The following is a 21,527-nucleotide window of genomic DNA, read 5'->3' as shown; positions in this document are numbered from 1 at the left end:
GAGATATTTTAATATTAAACTTTTATCTTACGACGTCGATATAGTAAATAATAATATATCTAATAATAAGTTCGAAGGTTATTAATTATTATATTTATCTTCTTATATCGATAGCGAAGATATAATAGAGAAATAAGATTAATAAGTATATATATTATTTAATATAAGTATTTACTAAGTTATATATATTTAGCTAGAATAGTTAAACTAGTATATAATACAATAAATCTTAAACTTTACGTTTTTAAATGAATTAAATTTATTTAAAGTCTTCTAAATATATAGTAAAATCTTATTTTTCTATATTTATAACTCGATTACTTAGCGACTTAATACTTAATAATAACGTCTTATAGAATTCATCGAATATATAACCCTTACTTATACACTCGATAACTACTTTTAAAACTATATTATATTATCTTAGACCTCGCTATTATTATTTAAAATCTTAATATAATTTTATAAATTTAATATTTTATTAAGAAAGCTATTTAATATTAATTTAAGTCTTAGCGTATATAATTTAAAAGTAATTCGATAATATCTAATTAATTAGAAGCCTTTATTTTAACTTATCTTCTTTATCTAAAAATATAATATTTAATAATTATTCTATAGTAAAATACTTATTTAATTATTATTTAATTACTTCTTTATATATTTTCTTTAAAATTAAAGTCTCGAATACTACTACGATATACTATTAATAAGATATCTATTAGATATACCGGGAAGCGTATAATTATCGCTATCGCCGCTAGAGATAAGCGCTCTTAAAGCTATTAAAATTTAAAAGTCTTAAGATTTTATTAAATTTTTCGTAGATATATATTTATAGCGATCTTAATATTACTAATAAGAAGAAGAACTTATATCGATCTATATCGCTAAGAAAGTCGATATTTTAAAGAGAAAAGTAGTATTATAAGCGTAGTCTTAATATATTATTAATAATATTAAACTTTTTAATAGCGGAAATATTCGCTATTAGCTCGTAGATTATTATTATTAATTATATTATCTTTATATTAATTAAATATTATATTAAAGTAATTTAATTAATCTTTAAAGTATATTTTAAATTACTCGTAAGTCTTTTTTTAATATAATATAATAAAGAGATTTAAGAGTTATAATAATCTTAACGTTGAGATATTAAGTAATATTAATCTATAACTCTAACTCTAATTCTAGATATTAAATACTACGTATTATTCTAGATATTATATTTTTTAATAAATAATTCTTAAAATTATATAAATTTATAGATAATATCTAATAGTTTTATTTTAGAAAAAAAAATAAAGGGATTTAAGTAAGTATAGCTCTTATAATAATTATTTCTAATTTATATATTTATTTTATAGTCTTTCGAGATCGAGATATTATTAATTTCTTTTTATATTTATAATATTCTATTATAATAATAAAATATTTAGATATAAAGCGTATATATAATAGAATATATTCTAAAGTCTAATTATAAGTCTTCTTTTATAGAAAAAGAGTAATAATTAAATATAAATATCGAATTTTAATTAATCGTTAATATATTTAGATATTATCGCTTCGAAGCTCGAGTAATACTCGATATCTCTAAAGATACTTATTTAATTATAACTTCTTTTTATTATAATTAATTCTTATAATTTAAATAGCGTTAAGATTATCTTAAAGAGCTCTATTATAATATAAGAAAGATTATTATTAAAAAGATAAGCTAAGACTTTAAATATATTTAATCTTTATAAAGACGAAAGCTAGTTCTTAATAATTAATCTATTTCTTTAATAATTAAAATAAGTCTATAATAATATATAACGAATATATTATAATTATAAAAGAAAGAATAGCTATAAGTAATTATCTAATACTTAAAAGCTTAAAATTATAATAGCGATATTTATTATAAGCCGAATAGTAAGAATAAATATCTTATACCTTTCGAAAATTCGATAGAACCTTCAGATATAAGATTATAAAAAAAAAATTAAATATTAAATATAGCGCTCTATAATCATATCGAACGGCTAAACTATATTAGAAATACGTCGTTATATATCTTACTAATAGATCTTAGCGCGTAAGACTTATTTATAGAGATATAGTATAATAATAAGATAAAGAGTAATATAAAGACGTAATATAGCTTTACGTCTTATTAGCTTATACTATTTATAGCGAATTCTATTAGAATTAAAGAGAAAGAGAAGAAAGTCGATAATTAACTAAAAGAAGATATAATAAAAGAAAGGCGGCTTAATAAAATACGGATAGATAAATAATAAAAGAATAATCTCGATAATAGCTATATTCGAATATTAGTTAAATTATATTTTATAATAAATATTTAAGTATAGTAGACGTATTTTTAATAGTAATAAAGCTAATAGAGAAAAGATTTTTTATTAATAACTACTATATTAATAGCTATATTAATTTAATAGTTATACTATTAAGACGTCTAGCGAGAATGAATTCGAGCTATTTAAAGCCTTTATTATTCTTCTAAATTCGTTTAATATCGTTATAAGACTTATAGTCTTCTTTAAGACTACTTAGCGTCTATAAAATAAATTAAAGATTATTCTATTCTTAAATAAGATCTAGCTTCGTTTATTTTTACTTACTTTATTATATTTATATTAATCTTTATATTAATTAACGTATTAGCTTTTAAATATATCTTTTAAATCTTAATTTTATTATTAAATTCGCCTATTAAGAAGATATAGACTTTTTATCGTAATATTAAATCTTATATTTATAAAAGTAAGTTTATTATTTAAGGCGAATTTATTTAGAAAGCTTTTAAAGACTTAAAGCTCTTTCTATAACTTCGAGATCTTCTTTTTTACTTATCTCTTATTAGATATTTTATATAACTAACGTAGATTATATAGATAAAGCGTCTTAACGATAATATAAGATTTCTAATATTAATTATAATTATCTATCTTTAAATATTACTTATAATAAATATAATTATCTATTAAAACGAGTAAATGAATTCTTAAGTAGCTTAATACTTATTACTTATATTCTCTCTTAATTAATTATTAATATATCTTAAGCTTCAAATACTCGATTTACTTTATAAGAAAGAGTTTTATTAATTTAGCTCGATATTAACTTAATAAATAGATTTTATATCTTATAATTTTAAAGGATTATATCTATAGTAATTATTTAAAGAATTACTTCTATTAGATATAAGTTAAATCTATATAATAAGAATAAGACCGAAGTCTTTATTAGCGAGTACTTTCGTTAGCGATTTATTTTTAAGACTTAAAAAGTAGATAGATCTCTTTCTTATACCGACGCTAGTATTCTCGCTATACACCCTTATTTTCTAGTAATAATAGCGCTATCTCGATTTAATATTAGATTTTATCTTATTAGCCTAGAATCTAATAATATATATAAGCCTATATATTATTTTATAATAGATATATATATATATTAATACGATAAACGAGCTTCTTCTATATTTAATATAAAAGAGTATTTAAAAGCGAGATTCTTTTAGATCGATAAGTCGATTATTCTTTTTAATTAATATATATTAATATCTATAATAGAGATAATTAATATCGTAGTAAAATAACGAGTACTTTAAAAGAATTACGAGCTATAAGACTTTATCGATAAACTTCTTATAAGCGAAATAAGATAATTAGATCTTATTAATAGAATTTAATATATCGATAAATAAATTATCTAAAGTTCGACGATTCTTTTTATAAGTAAATCTAAAGTTAAAACTCTTTTTATATTTATTTTTATATCTAGCGATATAGCTAATATCTAAAATAATCTAATTATTAAAGACTTTAAAAGAAATAATATAGTATAAACTTTCTTAATTCTAGACGCTATTTATATATTATTATTTAAAAAAAAATTAGAAGATAATATAAAATCTAGAAAGTTAAAGCTTATATTTTCTCGTAAAAGTTAATTAAAAGTTAAGAAAGAGAGGAAATTTATTAGAATTAAGACGAAATCTAAATAGAAAGAATAGAAGATTAAAGAAGAAAATAAGATTAATTCTAACTCTAAAATAAAGTCTTAATATTAATTATTTTATATATCGCTAAGTCTATAACTTAAGCTAGACGAACTCGACAAGTATAAGATTATTATAATCTCGAATAATGATAAGAATAACTTTAAGTATACCTTAAAGGAGATTTCTTATAATAACTTTATTAAAGAAGAAGAAGACTTTATTAAATAAAAAGAAGAAGAAGAAGAATAAGCGAAGTTAAAAGATATTCTTAATAAGAGTATAGATAAGAATAAGAATAAGGGTATATAGAATATACTACGAGGCGATAATTTCGATTTTATAAGTAACTCGTTCTATTTCTTAAGAATTCTTATATTAAATCTAATAAATTTAAGATCTTATTATAGACGATAGTCTTTCTTCTATCGAGATCGTTATTACTTAAATCGATTAATAAGAAGTATATAAGAAAGAAGAGAGCGTTTTAAAAGAGTAGGAAAATAAGTAGTAGAAGACTAGCACGAAGAATAGCCGTAAGCGAACGACCTCTATTATTTATAAATAGTTATCTAAAAAGTAGACTAAGCTATTATCTAGAAAGACTCGTAGACGTAATTCTACGCTATCAATTTAGCTCTAGATTAATCTATTAATATAGACTAACTACGTAATCGATATATCGATATATAAAGGCGATATTATAATTTTCGAAGTATATATATATAGCTCTTAATAGTTTAATCTTCTATCTCGCTTAATTCCCTTCTCGAGAGATCTTCTACTTCTCTTTTACTTACGATTAGAAGCTTTATAATAAGTTAATAATTTCGATATTACTAATATATTATTAAGTATATATTAAAAGAGACTTATAAAGTATAAGTATAGGAGTATATTAAAAGAGACTTATTAAAGTATATTACTCTTATAATAAATAAGGCCTCTATTTTCTTAGTAAATTAATAGATAACCTTAGAAAACCTCGAATAACGTATTTTTAAACGAATTAAATTTATTCGAAGTTTAGAAATTACGTCTATACCTTACTTTTTAATATTTAAAAATCGATTACTTAGACTCTTATTATTTAATAATTACTTTATATAAAACTTATCGAGTACGCTCCTCTTATAATTTTATTTATAAAGATCTTTCGAGATAGTATCGCGTTATCGTTCGATCTCGCTATCGCCGTTAATAGTCTTAATCGATATCGACTATTTAATATTCTATAAAGAAAATTATTAATAATTATTTATTATTAATTTAAAGTTTAGTAGCTACGGTTTGAAAGCGATTCGAAAGGCCTCGATTAATTAAATCGCATTATTTTAATACTTTCTATCTTATAAAAATTATAAAATATTAAAATTAGAATAATTATTTCTATTATTTTAGAGTAAAATATCTCTTTAACTACTACTTTCTTATTTAATAATAATTCTTCTTTAAATTAAAGCCCCTTAACGCTTCGATAATATACTCGAAGAAAGAATTATAGCGAATCTAAAAAGTATAATATTACTATCGTCGCTGTCGATATAAGAACTTCTTCTTCTCTATATAATAAAAATATATATTATTAAATTACTTTATAATTATATAACTAATCTTATAACGAACTTTAAAGCGCTCGAAAGAGTAATATTTAAAGTATCTATTATCTTTATAACGTTCTAAATAATTAAGAGACGAGTATACTAGATAATTATAAAGAAATTATACTATTTATATATTTAGTTACTTATAGTACTTACTTACTTATAATACTTACTTACTTATAATACTTATAGTACTTACTTACTTATAGTACTTACTTACTTATAATACTTACTTACTTATAATACTTACTTACTTATAGTACTTATAATACTTATAGTACTTATAATACTTACTTACTTATAATACTTACTTATAGTACTTATTTATAGTATTTACTTATAATACTTACTTATAGTACTTACTTATATAATTATTATATTATACTTATAATACTTACTTATAGTACTTACTTATAGTACTTACTTATAATACTTACATTACTATAGCGATACTCTAATATCTATAACTCGATGTCGAGCTACTACTCTTAGAGGCCTATAGTTTAAATTTAGCTATAGCTAAAAAACTTCTATAAAAAAAAATATAGGCTTTATTCTAAAGAACTATATTAATTATATAATATATTCTAGATTATAAAGCTATTTTTCTACGACTATTCTAATATATATATATTATAAAATATAAATATATATGCGATTTAATAGCCGGGTTTTTTATAAGTAATATTCTTAATTACTAGACTATATAAGCTAATTATTATTTCGAAGACTACTTTACTATATAAATTACGAATAGAAATTTAGCCTCTTAATATATCTATCTATATTAACGTATACTCTATAGTCTATATATATATATAGCTTTATCTATAAGTTATATTTATTATAATAAGTAGATCTAGCTACTATAGAGTGAATATAAGTATTAAATAAGATATTTATATATTAGTAGCTAAGCGAGCTTCTTTATTCTTAATTAATCTAATATCTCTAATTTAAGATTACTTAATTTTAAACTTAAGCGATAGATAGTAATATATATTAATATTAAAGTCTATAAGTATAAAGCTTTTATAATTATTATAAAGTTATTATTACTAATTAAGAAGTAGGTTATAATTAAGATAGATAACTTTAAAATCTTTAATTAAATATTACTTCGTTAATATTAAAAAACACTCCGTTGAAAGACTGGCACAGCGAGGCGGAATATGCACAAAACCCCGAATCCTGCCCGCAATGCTTGAAATAGACGTTTGGCAACATCGTTTAACCAGCGTTGAGGGAATGTTGCATTCACTAATCTTCGGCCGAAACAGCATACAGTCTTTCTTACCATATCTCCGTGTTCAGCTGCGCAGATGACTTAGCTTGATGCATTGTCTTACAGCCTTCACCGCAGGTCTGCAAGAACTGCTGCCTATTCGTCCCACACCCACTAGCAGCCCCTATACTTCCTTCCTTACGAACTAAGCGAAAGGGTGTCTGCCATGATCATCACTATACTCTCCCTCATTGAGCCTGGCAGCCCTTTGAATAACAACAACGATGGCCTGGCCCCTCGCTTTCCGCCGAGTGGCTGATATTGCGACATAGCCCAAACTTAAATTAACGCACATCCAGCTCAGTGACCGAACGAAAGAACGAAAGACATGACTACAAACAAATATCATGTTCTCAATGCTACATGCTGAAACGTTCAGTACTCGATTTGCGCGCCTCTGGATGTGACTGCGCCACTGTATGTTTTGCGCATATTGTTTTGCAGGACCGCGCAAGGATGAAGACAGCCTCATCTGAAGAGGTTTCATGATGTTTTAGCGATGGACTATACATAAAAGGGTAGCCTGCGATTTGTGTCATAAACGGCGGACCCCTCGTATCGAAAGGGGCACCGGTCACTTGTCTTTCTTTTTCCAGTGAACAAAGGATGCCTGATGCGCTCGTCCCTCTTGACTAGACCGCATTCTAGTTTCAAGCTCCTTTGCGCCTCGCTCTTCTTCTTCTTTTAATCCCTCCAGGTAGAAGGCCCACGTTCATACCCTTTCTCTAATTGTCTTCTATCATTTTCGTTCAATTCGCAATGGCGATTAACCGGCCCGTATCCTTACCATCTGTGCAACCTCGGAAATTGCGCGCAAATAGCCCAGATCGAGTTTCAGCAGTGTCCAGTGATAGCGAAACATCAGTCGACAACCTCGAAGAAGGATTTGTTAAAAAGTCACACCCAAAATTGCGATGGTTGACAGCTGTTGTCCCGCCGGCAGCCAAGGGATCGCGACCAAGTAGGACAACCTCCGCCTTTCAGAGGTGGAAGGGAAAGCAACAGCGGCCAATACCGAAACTGCTGTTATTCGCAATCATAGCATCCGTTGCAGTCATGTTAGTAGTCTTTGCACCTGACGTGGACGGCGCTCTGCTGATGTTCATGTCCAGTGTCCTAGCTTCTCTATTGATATACTACATCATCCACCTCCGGAGGCTTATCCCTCAGAGTGATATCCAAAAGACCATTGCCTCATGGGGATTATCCAACTACCCCACACAACTTGTAAAGACACTGCCTGCAGACTTCAGCCGTGATATCGAACCTATCCCGTGCCACTCACACAACGACTACTGGCGCCATGTGCCGCTCTACGATGCTCTAGCCGCAGGCTGCACCAGCGTCGAAGCCGACGTCTGGCTGTTTGGCAATGACCTCTTCGTTGGCCACTCCCAGAAATCCTTAACCAAGGAACGAACACTGGAATCGCTTTACATCGACCCTATAGTCTCAATCCTCTCGAACCAAAACGCACCCAACCAAGTCACCACTACAAACGGAACATTGTCCAGCACAACAGCCCTCAACGGAGTCTTCGAGACCAGCCCGAACACTCCCCTCATCCTCTTGATCGACATGAAAACCGATGGCGCCTCAACTTTCCTCGCCGTGCTCGAGCACCTCGACCCTTTCCGCTCCCGTGGCTGGCTGACCCACTTCAACGGCTCAGCCGTGGTGCCAGGCCTGATCACAGTCGTAGGCACAGGCAACACCCCATTCAACCTCCTCGTCGCCAACACCACATACCGGGACATCTTCTACGACGCTCCGCTGGACGAGCTCTGGGGGGACGATCCCACATCCATAAACAAATACGATCAACTTCTCATGAGCGAGAAATACACCCGCGAAAACTCATACTACGCGTCCGTGTCGTTTCAGAAAGAGTTGGGAAACTTGTGGCATGGCATCCTCACGCCACAGCAGGTGCTGACTATCAGGGGACAGATCAAGGGTGCCCAGGAGAGAGGCCTCAAGGCTAGGTATTGGGATACGCCGGCTTGGCCGGTGGGGAGACGTGATCATGTTTGGGATGTTTTGATGAGAGAGGGGGAGGGTGCTTTGAATGTGGATGATTTGGAGGCGGCGAAGGAGAGGAATTGGGGCGGTTGACGAGGAAGGCCTGTTTCTTTGGTCTTGATGTATGATTTGCTTCGGGAACGTAATTCAGGTACCTTGACGACTGGGATGACAGAATTTTTTTGGAGCGCTGTGAGCCTCAATGTTACCTTGCGGGGAGGTGCGCCTGAACGAGGGCAATGTATTTTGCCAGAGGGAAAAAACTGGTAGTAGGGAGTCAGAAAGAAAACACCAGGCAGTCATTTTTCAGATTGATAAGGTCCGCAGCGAAGAATCTCGAACTCATGGGTGTGATTCTTTATTTTCGATCTATTCTTGGAAGACTCTATCCTCCAACCATCCATACAGAGTTGAAAACCGATCAGGCTGCCTTTCCATGTTCCTCAAACAAAGTTTCGCCGGCGAAGCCAACGCACACGTATCCAGACGTCCAGCGCATTGGGCCGTCCTTCATACGCCATTGAAGATCATCCGCCCCCTACCCCACACTAATGACCGCACCTTCACGCCCCCAAATCCCTACTCTTTCCCGCCCACCGCGCTCCCTCCCTGATCGGCCATGGTCCTCCCGTTGCCCATCCCATTCGGATCCACGGCCTTGAACACGTTTGGACTCATATGACCGTCCTTATCCGTGCATCCCTGGCACGTATCGACAATCGTATCTTGCGTTGTGCCGCCCGTGGCCGCGTTGTGGTTGCTGATCGTGGTGCCGCGGAGAGGGTTGTCATTGGGATTCGGCGGGTTCTTCCTCGTGAGACGGAGAGGGCGACGATCGAATCGTTGTCTCGAGGTGTGTAGCCATAGGATCCGAGACCTGGGCGTGGTAGGTATGAAATCGGGTAGGAGGGGGAATGTGTGTTGGGGAGGAGGAAATCTGTCTTGTAGTAGGTCTTGTCGCCGGAGTAGGCGCTGGCGAGGCTGAGCAAGATAGATAAGGCGGCGAGGATGCTGGTTTCATGGTCCTCGTATATGATATCGTAATCGGAAGGTCTCTTAGTTCATTACGGGAATGCAAGATCTTCTTTTTGTGTTCTCTTGTCTGTTCAGAAAGGGCCCTGGGGGATAGATGGTTCGATATGAAACTCGAGCCCCTATTCCACGAAGTCTAAATTCGGCTCTTTCGCTCCTCCGCGAGAGAGGGTTACAGCGTGCCTGATAGAAAGGGTCGCAGAGAGGAGGGTGCGACTAGTGTCCTGCGACGCACGTGCAGGATCGATCTAACATAGTGTTGCGATCATTTGGGCGGGAGTCGACTCGGGGCGGTGTTTAGAAGCCTCGGCACGGAGAAGCTGTGCAGTGTTACATTTATTGAAAGACGACGGAATGAGCATGATACTGCTACCTAGATTTATCCCTAAGGCGCTCTGTACATGAGCGTGGCGATGGAATTACGCCGGACTGCTCCTGGGCGCATACGACATGATGCGCCGTGAGAAGAAGTTCATGGGAATGGGGGCCGGGATTTCCTTAAAACTTCAGGCAGGATGCTAAGGAGAAAGGGTGTGCTGCTAATTCGCGCAGGTACATCCACATCTCAAAATGTTCGTGGGTGCCTTTTAGTTAATGGAGGGCGGGCTTGGCTAATGATTCGTCCAATCATCCCACCCTGTGGTCTGTTCCTTGAGCACGTGTCCTTTGGTATTGGTCAAGAAAGAACCCCGTGCCAGTGATTTTGATTCTTTGGAACATACTTGGTCTTCCAAAAAGACGGATAAGATCCCATTCACTGGCGGATCCAGAATCCAGGGGTTTCCGATCGAACTTCAAAAAGGCCTTTCTTTCAACTCTTCGCAACTCAACAACGAGAACATCGACAAGAGAACCTTTGGTCCCGGAAGCATTCTTTTCAAGAAGATCTAAAGTTTTGCAGCTCAGATATCCATTTGAAACGCTGTCATTTCAAGGCTATTATATTGCGCCAGTGACCAGCGAAAATTCTTGTGTGGGCCTTGCATGCCGCGTAGCATTGCATCATTTTCCTGCAAGGTTCAGGGGAAGCATCACATCAAGAAGGCGGTTTCCGCGCGAGTCGTCCATTAAGTGGTTTAGATAATTCGGTGGATGCAAATCAGCGCGTTCAGTTGACACTTCCCAGCGAGTACCCTGGAGTCACAGCAGACAGAGGTTGGCTAAGATTTTCGGCAGGAACGCTGCATCCACGTCCGACGTTTTGGCAAGGTCTGCAGAGGCTTGCCGACCAAGAAAAGGGAGCAGTGGGACTCTGAGCGACGTGGAAATCAATGTGCCACGCCAGTGTGCGCTTTCGTCCTCAGGCGCGCTGTAATATCAACACTGAGTCTGGAGGCTGCCTATGTTGGACCCCTAGCTTTTAAGTAAGCATGTCTCGGATAGAAACTTGTACTCTTGACCTCTGCTGGACCGCGGTCTGGGGTTCAATGCCGATACGGGCCCGTTTCACGAGCCCCCAATCATTGTGCGCAGGGATCGAAGAGCTGGGGGCTGTAGCTGCTATTTCGCAGCGGTGACAGCTGCCATGGGGAGTCAATTAGGGTTTGTGAGAGCGCCATTGGAATTTGAACCTGGCACAGACGGAAATGTGTATGCCTAGTGTATTGCCAGTGATCATGCGTACTTTACAAAAAAGAATCAGCCACAAACATGCATGCATTCTGGGACGTGGACTGTCTTAAGAAGCACTGAGATATGCCGAAGCGTCTGATCCATTGAGCTAATCCATAGCATTCAGCATTCCCCTCCATCCTGCCTCCTGACTCTTGAAAATATCACTCATCGACCCGACACCTCCATCTCGGGATCCTTCCCTGCGGCCACCGCACTTACCCATTAGGCTTCCAAATTCTCAACATCCTCTGCCTCCGGGGCGCCCGCCTGCCTAGTACGCATTTGAACCGGAGCCACCAAACCGGGGGTTTTCACAGCTAACATCTTAGCCTCCTCAAGCCCAGGATTGTAATCCTTATTACGGGTGCCGGTGTCGAGAGATCGAGCCGCCAATGCCCCGCCATTGACGTTGTCGTGTCTCACAGGGGTGGGAGCTGCGAGGACGGAGGAGAGGAGGATTGGGACTAGGAGAGTGGTAAGGTTTGAAAGACGCATTTCGGGGATTTTCAAAGGCTGATTTGAGCTGGTCTTTACCTTACCTGGGTAGTCGCCGGATTGGGCTTAGCGTGCCAAGTCTCAAGACCTGACGACACTCTTTTTTGCGATAAAGTCATCTAGTCTCGACTTCGGACACACGGCGTACACATTTACACGGGTCATCGTAGACGGCTGTGCTCACCAAACCCCAAGATTCACATGAGGGCTAGCGAAACGGCAACACCCAGTGGTGGAAGGCCCGCAGGTGGTCACTTCTACTGTGGCCTTGTCCTCGCGCTCTCGAAGAATCTGCTCCCCACTGCAGATGCGGGATTGAAATGCATTTGACTCGTAATTGTATGCATCGTGTCGAGAGTGCTGGTTTGTCGCCACAGATTGTGTTTAACAACGCCCGCGAACGAGAGATAGAGAATGACGAGGACGGAAAAGGGTTTGCGCATAAATTATGAGAGTGTTGAGGTAGCCAACTTACTCGTCTAAGCACACGCTTGACCAGGGGAGGGCGGAGTGGTGACCAATCATATTTGTTGTAGGGTGGAGAGTATGGTGGATGGGAAGAGGAGGAGGCATTAAAGACCAAGAAAATGAGCTCAGTGGGTGCCTCGTATTCCGTTACCTAGGTTCTAGCAAACAGACATCGTCGAAAGCTTAGGCCTGGAATGCAGTCGAACAAGCTCAATTCAGTCAGGCATGCGGCTCATGCGACCACCAAGGCTCCAGATGTGGCTATTCACTTCATTTGACATCCAGGCACGTGGTCAGGGAAGATGGCATCAGGTTGAATCTTCGCAATGATATGCGTCTTCAAGGCTTGAATAGTCCTGGCAAGATAGAAGATCTGGTGTAACAGTAGGAATCTCTAGATTGGCTGCGATGGTGGTCTCTGCTTGCTCTCCGAACCGTGCCGGTCATCATTGCTGTATCTTGTAAAGGTGAAATATGCGCGCCGTACGAGATACCGGACTAAGCCCCTTTGGTGAGGGCGGAGAGAACAAGACAGGACTGCGACAATCTTTCGAAGTAAGTAGGCGTGGCTGTTTGAGAAACACATACTCGTTGTCTCAAGATCGCGTTGAAATGACGGAACTATGCACAGACACACTATCTGATCTTCGGGACGCACTCCATATCTCTCATGGCACAATACCTCTCATTGCGTCCTTCACCATGGTCAAGAAGGTTTGATCGGTGCATCCTTAATAGACAACAATGATTTCTTCGTTGTTGATCCCTTGGGTAAAAACTCTTCAGAAGCTTCATAACGCTTATCCGGTGCACTGAAAAAAATCCAGCCTTGTCGTGGTCTTGGGGAAATCGGATCTGGTGGAGAATCATCAACGACTTCGCCTGGACGGATGATGTCGTCGAGAGCTTCTTGTAGTGTCCCATCACGCTTACGCTGCGGCGCGTCTTGGAAGATCAAGTCTTCCGAAACGCCCTCCGATTTGGACGGTGTTGGGTCCTGGGCCTCCAGCAAGCCGGGGTCAATGCCACCGAAGAGGTCACGCTTACGCGGCGCGTCGCGATTAGGGTTGCCGTTTCCTTCATCGAGGCTGCGTTTACCACCCCGCCATTCGTCGGCCCATGAGAAACCCAAGCCGTCGGAGAGATCTAAGGGTTCGGTAATGGGTTCTGGAGTGTCGAGATGGACAACAGGAAGGTTGAGGTCGCGGTCGTCCCAGGCGCGAACCAATTTGCCTGTCGCGATATTTGTTAGTGATGACAGAGCAATTTTTAGTGATGTGTGTCTCACGAAGGCCAAGAGGGAGAGCGCAAACCGAAGAAGCGAACAGGAGTGTAAAGAGAATGCTGGCTAGATGCATGTTGTGTTGAATAAAATTGAGGTTGAACAAGTGTTAAGGACTACAGAATATTGGCTCACAAGGCTGAGGTTGAATGGATGTTGAGAAAGACCAGATTTTGGAGTCTTTAACCTTAGCCTTGTTATAATGTATGTGAAGAGATTAAGGCGTGGCTGTGGCCACAATAGTGCCGAAAGCAGCTCTGTTGCGAAGCCCCACCAACCCATTTGTCACAATGTATAAGTAATCGCCGTGCAGTAGCCTTGTAACTGGTATGTTTCAACCAACATCATTGCCACAACCTGCAAATCGTAGTGTACCTGATAGTGCAAGATTTCCATCTTGTTGAGGCTGACGGAACCGGTCTGGCCCCCAACTTTGCGGCAGCGCTGGCAGCACGGCGGCTGCTGCGGTCATGGTCACCCAATTGATTCTTGAGATTCAGAAATTTGACAGCTGGAGAATAGTGGAAGGGTCTGGGGCTGAAAGGGTTGATTCGTCTTCTTGTTATCTCGGCATTTGAGAAGTTGATGATACTAGCACTCTGTTGTCCGGTCCTTTGTTGCATGGATCATTTTACGTCCTTTGTCCGAGTCTTCCACAAGCGTCGGTGTAACCATCGAGCATTCACGGCTGTGAGACGTTGGTCATTTGATCCAACAAAGATATTGAGTCTTGACATGAGTCTTGGTCATGCGCCAACTGGATTGATATGTAGTTCGAGCACTACAGTCGCTGATGAAGTCGATGGTCAAAATGATGGAGGCGCAGGAGTATAGTTTCCTGATCGACAAGCCATATCGAAATAGAAGAGGGTGACCTTGGAGTGTACAAGGCGTCTTCCTTGATAAAGGGTGTTGTAGTGACGAGGAAGTGGGGGCACAGAATCCACTAATATCTTGTTTCGCCGTCAAGGCCGCAGTGGCATGATCTCTTGGCGCAAACGTCTGATTGGTTCAATTTAATCTGATAAGCTCATCCTAGGTTAGCGGCAAATCCTCCAAGTTTTTCAGTCAGTTGCTTCCTCCGTCTTCCATCATTGATGCCATACTCTGTTATACCAGAAGCAATGAACGAGAGCAATATATCTCGTTAGCTCAACAGGGGTACTAGCACGCTGTGTGGTTGGCTAAAAAATAGAGTGGAGGAAGGAGAGGCGAAGCTCAAGTGAGGCAAAGCAAAGCCAATACCCGAGTCAGCACTTCTCTTCAAAAAGCACCGAGCCTGGGGAGACGTCTTTGGGAATTGAGCGTTAAGGTTCAGCTTCAATGGCTCCGGCTAATGGATTGTTTGTTTAATTTCACTGCGCCCCTCAACTTGCTTGAAGCTATCGAGTCTAACTTGTTAACAGAAGGGACATGGCCGAGCATGGCACAATGTGAGATGAGAGTTGATAGTAGCTGTATCAAGCTGGCGAAATAGTGTACAGTGCAAGTGCTTCGTGTATAAAATGATTCCATCCAATTCGACAGAATTCTCGAGCAAAATCGACGTTAAAGTACAGCGTACTGTTGAGTCTCTATTTGTCTCTTCTTTGAAAGACCTGAAAACCGCTCTCTTTGCTAGCTAGACTGTTGAGCGTTGGTCGATGCCATTGTTCAGGGTATCACATCGCCTCAGCACCTCACCATGGCCAGTTTGGAGACACCTGGCAAGATGTACACCCTCGCGGCAGTATTGTCAGTCCGGGCCATTGTAGCTGCTATCTTGCGCTTTTATGCCAGACGCCTCTTGAAGAGTGTCAGGATAGAGATGGATGATTATATGATAGTATTGGCGTTGGTTTGTCACGTCCCTTCCTTCCGCTAGTTACTGGAAGCCAGACACTGAGGACGCGTCGATAGATTTTCACGCTCGGTACAGGACTTTGCATGTTCGTTGGTAAGAGGTTCGTCTAATTTTATTTAGGAAATTGCTGATTTGTCATGTCAAGGAGCCGCATTTGGAGATCTAGGAAGGCATACAAGGATAGACGCACATGGCATGCCTATATTCACCCGACGCACTCAGATCTTCCAGCAGGTGCGGCGATGATGTATCCCCAATCTTGGAAAGAAAGAGTGTCTCAGAGAGAGGTAGATTGCCTATGCGTCGCAATTGACGCAAACGTTGACCTTCGGCTTCACAAAATTAGCTGTGCTTTTCTTCTACAGGCGGTAAGACTTTCCCCTCTAGTGCCAGTCTGACAGTGCTGAAGCACCCTTTTTAGGATCTTCACCAATGGTCGCGTGCTATACGCAATTCGGACTATGGTTGTTCTCGTCACTGTTTGGACTGTAGCTTTCTTCTTTACCAACCTACTCCAATGTTTTCCAATTTCAACCAATGAGATGTTCCTGGCGCAGGCGTGGTCCGATGTGATCACTGATGGTAACCGTCCAACTGCTGCTAGAGCCACGCAGGATTCTAACAAGCTCAACAGTAATGATTCTCTGCTTACCTATTCCATGCGTACGCTCATCCCGGTCCTCCCTTCTTCTAATCGCTAAAGGTTTGCCAGGTCTGGAGGCTTCAGATGCCGACGTCCCGAAAAGTTGCAGTCTGTAGCATCTTTCTGTTAGGCACACTGTAAGCGATGCCGTGCTAGAAATGAAACAACTTACTGATAACCCAAGTGTTGTTGCTGCCTCCGTCGCGAAGCTCGTCGTCTTTTATGACGTTGTTGCTGGTATGTTGCTATATCGTTCCCTAGCGAGACTGCAAATACCAGGCTAATCGACTTGCGTCCCATAGAGACGCAATCTCAAAATAATGACGTAACTTGTATGAAAATGATAAGGTCATTGGTTCGGCTTCTCGCTAACCAGAGTAGATATCTTGACTCCAACACTCTACTGGCCGATGGTTGAATCCTCTCTTGGGGTAGTTGGTGCTTGCCTCCCCACAATGCGCCCAATCTTTCGAGACATCTCAGTAGAGAGCATTGTCCGCAATATTCGCAGCCTTATCTCCACCTCTGACCTAGGTTTGCGCAAGTCAACCGAGACGAACGAAAAAGCCGATGACGCCTCCTCCAAACCATCTACGAAAGGACTTTGCCAAGAATGTTCCCAGATCATCAAATCAGACAGCAACTTGTAAAATCCTCCAAAGCTTCTGGCAGGAAATCTAAGATACTAATGAAATCGCTAGTACCGCTGCTGAGACACTGGCGAAAGATACTGTTACGGTGTATGATGCAGAAACGTTCGATGACTTGCCCGACTTTCCGATTCTACTAAACAGTAGGCGTAAGACTCGGAGAGGCACGAGAGGGGACGAGATGGTTTGATAGCCGCGATATGCTTGTGGGAATGGGCTACAAGGTAAGATAACTCGCATCTTGGCAGGCTTGATGCATTTGGAGATGCGCGACGAGGTTTTTGTGAGTCGAGGGAATCTCAGATACGCAGAAACTTGGGAGTTCATGCTGCTCTCCATTACCTACAAAGCTAATGCACACCTCATAAACGGCACACCTTGTTTGCTAGATTTACATAACATGTAACCCAGCTCAATTTGTCCAACGGTCAATGCTGACATGAATATTCTGCACAGGCGTATGATTGGGATGGACACGTTGACTGGGAGGATGACGAGTACGCTCTTCTTTCCTCGCATGCCGCATATACAACACTATTTACAAACCTGGTACGGTGGTGCCACCACGTCATCGGAAAGTCCAAGCGTAACTTCTGACCCTCGGCCCTGTTATCATTTAGACCAGGCCTCAAACGGGTAGGTGCATGTGACTTTACAGGGGTAATAGAGACCTTCCCAATCATGTCATCTACCGGTAGCACCACAGGCATCGCGTGTCAGCCCTCCGAATACACCACAATCACTTAAATCATATACGCTCATACGTCAGCGTCAAACATAGTAAAGTATCAGTACACTACGACTGACATTTACAGCAATTTCATTGGCTGTGCCAGTTCAACTTTGAAAAACGCTGGTGAGGTTCCAGACACTGTTTGCTTGGGTCCTAGCAGCACTGTTATAGCAGCTCCAAAGCAATGACGCCTCTTTGCGATAAAGCCTCCACACGTGGGTCTCAATGCAACTCTAACACGACAGTGAGCCCCGGGATCGACTATCTTAATCTTCATCCAAGATTGAAACATTGTTCTCACCGCAGCACTGACAACCAGTGGGGGAGACGCCGTTGAAAATGGCGGACTCTTTCTTGAAATCCAAAACAACATCTATACATCCGCCCATCAGGCAACCGCTACGATTGCCCTCATCGCTAACGGTCTTCAAACCTCTGCACCCGGCACGAAATGTCACGAATAAAGAAGGTAATCCGGTTGCAATGTTGGTGAGCGTACTCTCGAAAAGAAAGCCGGCTGTGGAGGGAATTCGGCCTGCGAAAATATCTCCATGGACAGCCTGTATGGCTGGGAATAACATCTACGTTTCCGTCAATGATCTCGACGCTTCACTAAGCTAAGTCGCTTTTATGAATGTGCAGTTTAAATTCGATTATGAATCGGAGGATCTGTTTGCGTGGAGGAAGCTTCGACGGTACTGTCGGAGATGGCGCTGTTCGCGTTTCTGGAGGCTGTACTCGAGGAAACGGAAATTGTGGGGAAAGTCGAGGCGTTTCGCTTGGGGCTTACGGGGCAGGAATTGAACAGGAATAATATTAGCGAAGGCTTCTTTGGTTTCGAAGTCCAAGAGTCTGTTACTCCCCCACTGCTGAATCCAGGCAAATGGTTCATCAATCTAAAATGGGGTCCAGCTCAATGCCGCTCAAATTTTGCCTAATCGACGGCTTTGATTTGGCTCAAGTCGAGTCCTCAGGTAAGGCTTTTAAGGGTAGAAAGCGTTGCCCTTTACGAATGCGAAGTATACCACGTCTAGCAAAATGACCCTTTGAAGACCTGTTACGGCGGTGTCCCCATACGCACTAATGAAGAGTAGAATCTCTTCGGTGTTCATGACGAAGCTGGAAAAGCGATTGTCCATGCACGCCACATGACGCACGCAAGGCTGTAATGCTACTGCGCCCTCTCACCGCTGCACTCCTTCAGCTTTCCTGATAGACTCTGTCCTGCACCAGCCGTAGCCCGCGCAGTACTTGAAGAAAGAAATGAAGATCTTCTCCATTCGTCCAATGATATGAAACACTACCAAAGTCAAATAACAGCTTTGATGCAACCTATCCTCGCTGCATGTTATTTGCTTTAACCTATCTTTCGAGACTGGGGATAAATGGGCGCCCGCATCTATACTTGAGGTTCGGTCAGTATGTATCGACTGCAGGACCACTTACAGCGTGCTTGACAGATCTACTCTGCAACTGATCAGCTAGAGCAGAGGCTAGATGCTGCGGCGAGAGACCAAGGTATGTTTATGTCGCCGAGCTGTCTGCCACAGCAGCTTCTGCTGCTCGGGAAAAGATTGTGCGAGCGGCGCAGGACATTTTGTTCGGACTATCTTTTTAGGGGAGAATCCAGCAAGGAGACCACTGGGAACATAGGAAAGACTTCCTAGGAGTGTTCGGTATAAGTGGCATTCACCCAGGATGAAATAGCAGGCAAGGCTGGGCCACGCCTCACCTTTGCACTTACCAAATGCCCAACAAGTCGCCTCAAAGCACGAAAGATGGAATATCGTTAGTGAAAGAGGTGAAGGTACGGCGCTGCTGCAAGGTCTGTAGCGCCAAACACAGCGAATCAGTCCTCATGGAAGATCGCGTTTTTCGCGGAAAGCATAATTGTGTACTTCACATTTGAGACTAATCATGGAACAAAAAAGCGTATGCTAGGGTGAGAGCCGCCTCATTCTGATTTTCTATTGAGACTACCGCTTTCCACCGCCTTTAGCCCCGTATCATTCGGAGCTCAGAGATCTCGCCGTCAAGTGAGCTTGCTGACGCTGTCTTTACTTCTCACAATGGTACACCCATCACTGCAGATGGAGAGGACACCTGACGAGGTATTCCTCCAATGTAGTCAGCTTGCCACGCGCTTGCTTGGCTGTCTCGTCAACGAGCTCCTCAGTCTTGGGACCATAGTACCCATAGTCTTGAATCCACAAAAACATATCAACCAAGTAATCCTTCGTATCAGGGGGCAAGAAGCCGCTCCAGACGCTCTGAGGTAGCTGTTTGTACTGAACCGTCTTGCCAGAAGCTTTACTCATCGTTTCTACAATCTCGCTGTATGAGTAAAGTCTGGTGGCCGCAGACAAGACCTTGCCCTCGTACTTGTCGGGCTCGGCGAGGATCGCGCCAACGTATTTGCCAGTGTCGTCGACAGTGTCGATGAGCGGAAGCTGCGTCTCGGGTTTCACGAAGTGCGCAATGGCGTAAGTGCCGTCGCCGGCTGGACGCGGTGCCATAAGATGACCAAAGTTCTGCATGAAGCTTCCCGGTGCGAAAAATGCGCTCTTCATCGGCCGCGCGCGAATGTAGTCTTCGATCTCCGCCTTCACGTCAAAATGGTCCACTTTCTGGAGCTTGCCGCCCGACATCTTGCCCGCGTTCGACAGGGTGCTGAAGATGAAGTACTGCACGCCGGCAGCAACGGCAGCGTCTGCCATGGCCTTCCCCTGAGCGAGTTCTCTCTCCTTCAACTTCTCGTCGTAGATGGTGGCCGTGACGCCAAAGACTGTGTGGGCGCCTTCCATGGCTTGCTTGAGGGAATCTTTGTCGTCAGCATCAGCCTTGACGACTTCGACACCCTTTTGTTGCAGAGCTTGGGCGGCGGGCTTGGTGAGGTCTCGAGTAATGCCACGGACTTTGTACTGCTTGGAAAGTTCCGAGTCGTTGATGACATAGTCGACGACTGAGCCGCCCTGCTGACCCGTTGCACCGAAGACAGTGAGGAGCTTGGCCATGGTGGTGGTGATTGGGGTCTGTGGTGAAGGAAGGTGATGTAAATGTTGATAACGATGGGGTTTATGGATTTTGGTAAATGTAAGGAGTCAGATGGATTGTGCTTGTTTCGAGCAGTCTCGCAAGCGATGATCAAGATGAAGGTTCGAGTTGTCTGGTGCTCGCTGCTTGAATCTGAATAATTGGATGCGAGGGCGCTTCTTATATACTTGACAAAGGGGCAGATGCTCGGTCTGCTCGGCCTTAACTTCCATGCCGTTTACTGAATCAGGCGAGAATGCCAACATCTTAACCCCGAGCGTTGCTTCCCAAATGAATTTCTAAGCACGCTAACCTTACGAAGCAGTTGTGCCAAGACTTTAAATCCGGACTGACACCTTTCCAGCTAAAATGCCAAGTCCAAGGTAATCACCATATCCCCAAGGCAAGTCTCGATCATCGACTGGACAGCGCTAATGTTAGGCAACTTTCGAAAGGAAGCTCTCTAGCGGTGGGACTTAGACGCCAGTTGAAAGCACATAGTCTTCTAGGAGTGCATGAAATCGGCTTGAAGGATTCACGAGTATATTAGGCTCGATAACGGATTGTCCACCGAATCCTTCGGGCGGGGCGTGGCACAGGGAGCGTTCCGGACGCATTGTCAGCTTGATGGCGACAGTCTTACTCTGAGCAGAGAAAGAACAGAGACAGGAAATGGCGAATGAGGGGCAAATTACAAATTCATACCCCAATGAGGTATGAAAATGTAAGGGGTATGATTTTGTAAGTTACCGAAGCGGCCTGGAATTACTACCTAAGGGCCTACTTTCGAAATTTATATTCTCGCAGG

At 40.6% G+C, this 21,527-nt stretch overlaps 7 protein-coding genes across 7 annotated transcripts; 5 read left to right on the top strand and 2 right to left on the bottom strand.

The window, feature by feature from the left end:
• Positions 1–7,663: 7,663 nt before the first annotated feature.
• HO173_013068 (uncharacterized protein) lies at positions 7,664–9,019 on the top strand (the record flags this gene model as incomplete). Its single annotated transcript, XM_037314897.1, has 2 exons — positions 7,664–7,962; positions 8,017–9,019. The coding sequence occupies 2 exons, from the start codon at positions 7,664–7,666 to the stop codon at positions 9,017–9,019; spliced, it is 1,302 nt and encodes a 433-aa protein (XP_037158217.1).
• A 486-nt stretch (positions 9,020–9,505) lies between these two features.
• Positions 9,506–14,289, bottom strand: HO173_013067 (uncharacterized protein; the record flags this gene model as incomplete). Its single annotated transcript, XM_037314896.1, has 3 exons — positions 9,506–9,733; positions 13,410–13,768; positions 14,193–14,289. 3 exons carry the CDS (start codon positions 14,287–14,289, stop codon positions 9,506–9,508), a joined length of 684 nt encoding a protein of 227 aa, XP_037158216.1.
• A 1,212-nt stretch (positions 14,290–15,501) lies between these two features.
• Positions 15,502–16,032, top strand: HO173_013066 (uncharacterized protein; the record flags this gene model as incomplete). Its single annotated transcript, XM_037314895.1, has 4 exons — positions 15,502–15,654; positions 15,717–15,753; positions 15,806–15,894; positions 15,952–16,032. 4 exons carry the CDS (start codon positions 15,502–15,504, stop codon positions 16,030–16,032), a joined length of 360 nt encoding a protein of 119 aa, XP_037158215.1.
• An 89-nt stretch (positions 16,033–16,121) lies between these two features.
• On the top strand, positions 16,122–16,419 carry HO173_013065 (uncharacterized protein; the record flags this gene model as incomplete). The annotated part of the gene is made up of 2 exons (XM_037314894.1): positions 16,122–16,323; positions 16,373–16,419. 2 exons carry the CDS (start codon positions 16,122–16,124, stop codon positions 16,417–16,419), a joined length of 249 nt encoding a protein of 82 aa, XP_037158214.1.
• A 339-nt stretch (positions 16,420–16,758) lies between these two features.
• Positions 16,759–17,143, top strand: HO173_013064 (uncharacterized protein; the record flags this gene model as incomplete). Its single annotated transcript, XM_037314893.1, has 2 exons — positions 16,759–16,949; positions 17,005–17,143. The coding sequence occupies 2 exons, from the start codon at positions 16,759–16,761 to the stop codon at positions 17,141–17,143; spliced, it is 330 nt and encodes a 109-aa protein (XP_037158213.1).
• Positions 17,144–17,153: 10 nt separating this feature from the next.
• HO173_013063 (uncharacterized protein) lies at positions 17,154–17,550 on the top strand (the record flags this gene model as incomplete). Its single annotated transcript, XM_037314892.1, has 2 exons — positions 17,154–17,177; positions 17,410–17,550. 2 exons carry the CDS (start codon positions 17,154–17,156, stop codon positions 17,548–17,550), a joined length of 165 nt encoding a protein of 54 aa, XP_037158212.1.
• A 2,217-nt stretch (positions 17,551–19,767) lies between these two features.
• Positions 19,768–20,700, bottom strand: HO173_013062 (uncharacterized protein; the record flags this gene model as incomplete). The annotated part of the gene is made up of 1 exon (XM_037314891.1): positions 19,768–20,700. The coding sequence occupies one exon, from the start codon at positions 20,698–20,700 to the stop codon at positions 19,768–19,770; it is 933 nt and encodes a 310-aa protein (XP_037158211.1).
• Positions 20,701–21,527: the final 827 nt, after the last annotated feature.

The sequence above is a fragment of the Letharia columbiana genome, assembly GCF_014066305.1.
Source record: "Letharia columbiana isolate WasteWater2 chromosome Unknown xfSc0000026_s0, whole genome shotgun sequence".
In the NCBI taxonomy this organism is placed as follows: Eukaryota; Fungi; Ascomycota; class Lecanoromycetes; order Lecanorales; family Parmeliaceae; genus Letharia; species Letharia columbiana.
This window is presented reverse-complemented; position numbering and strand designations above follow the sequence as displayed.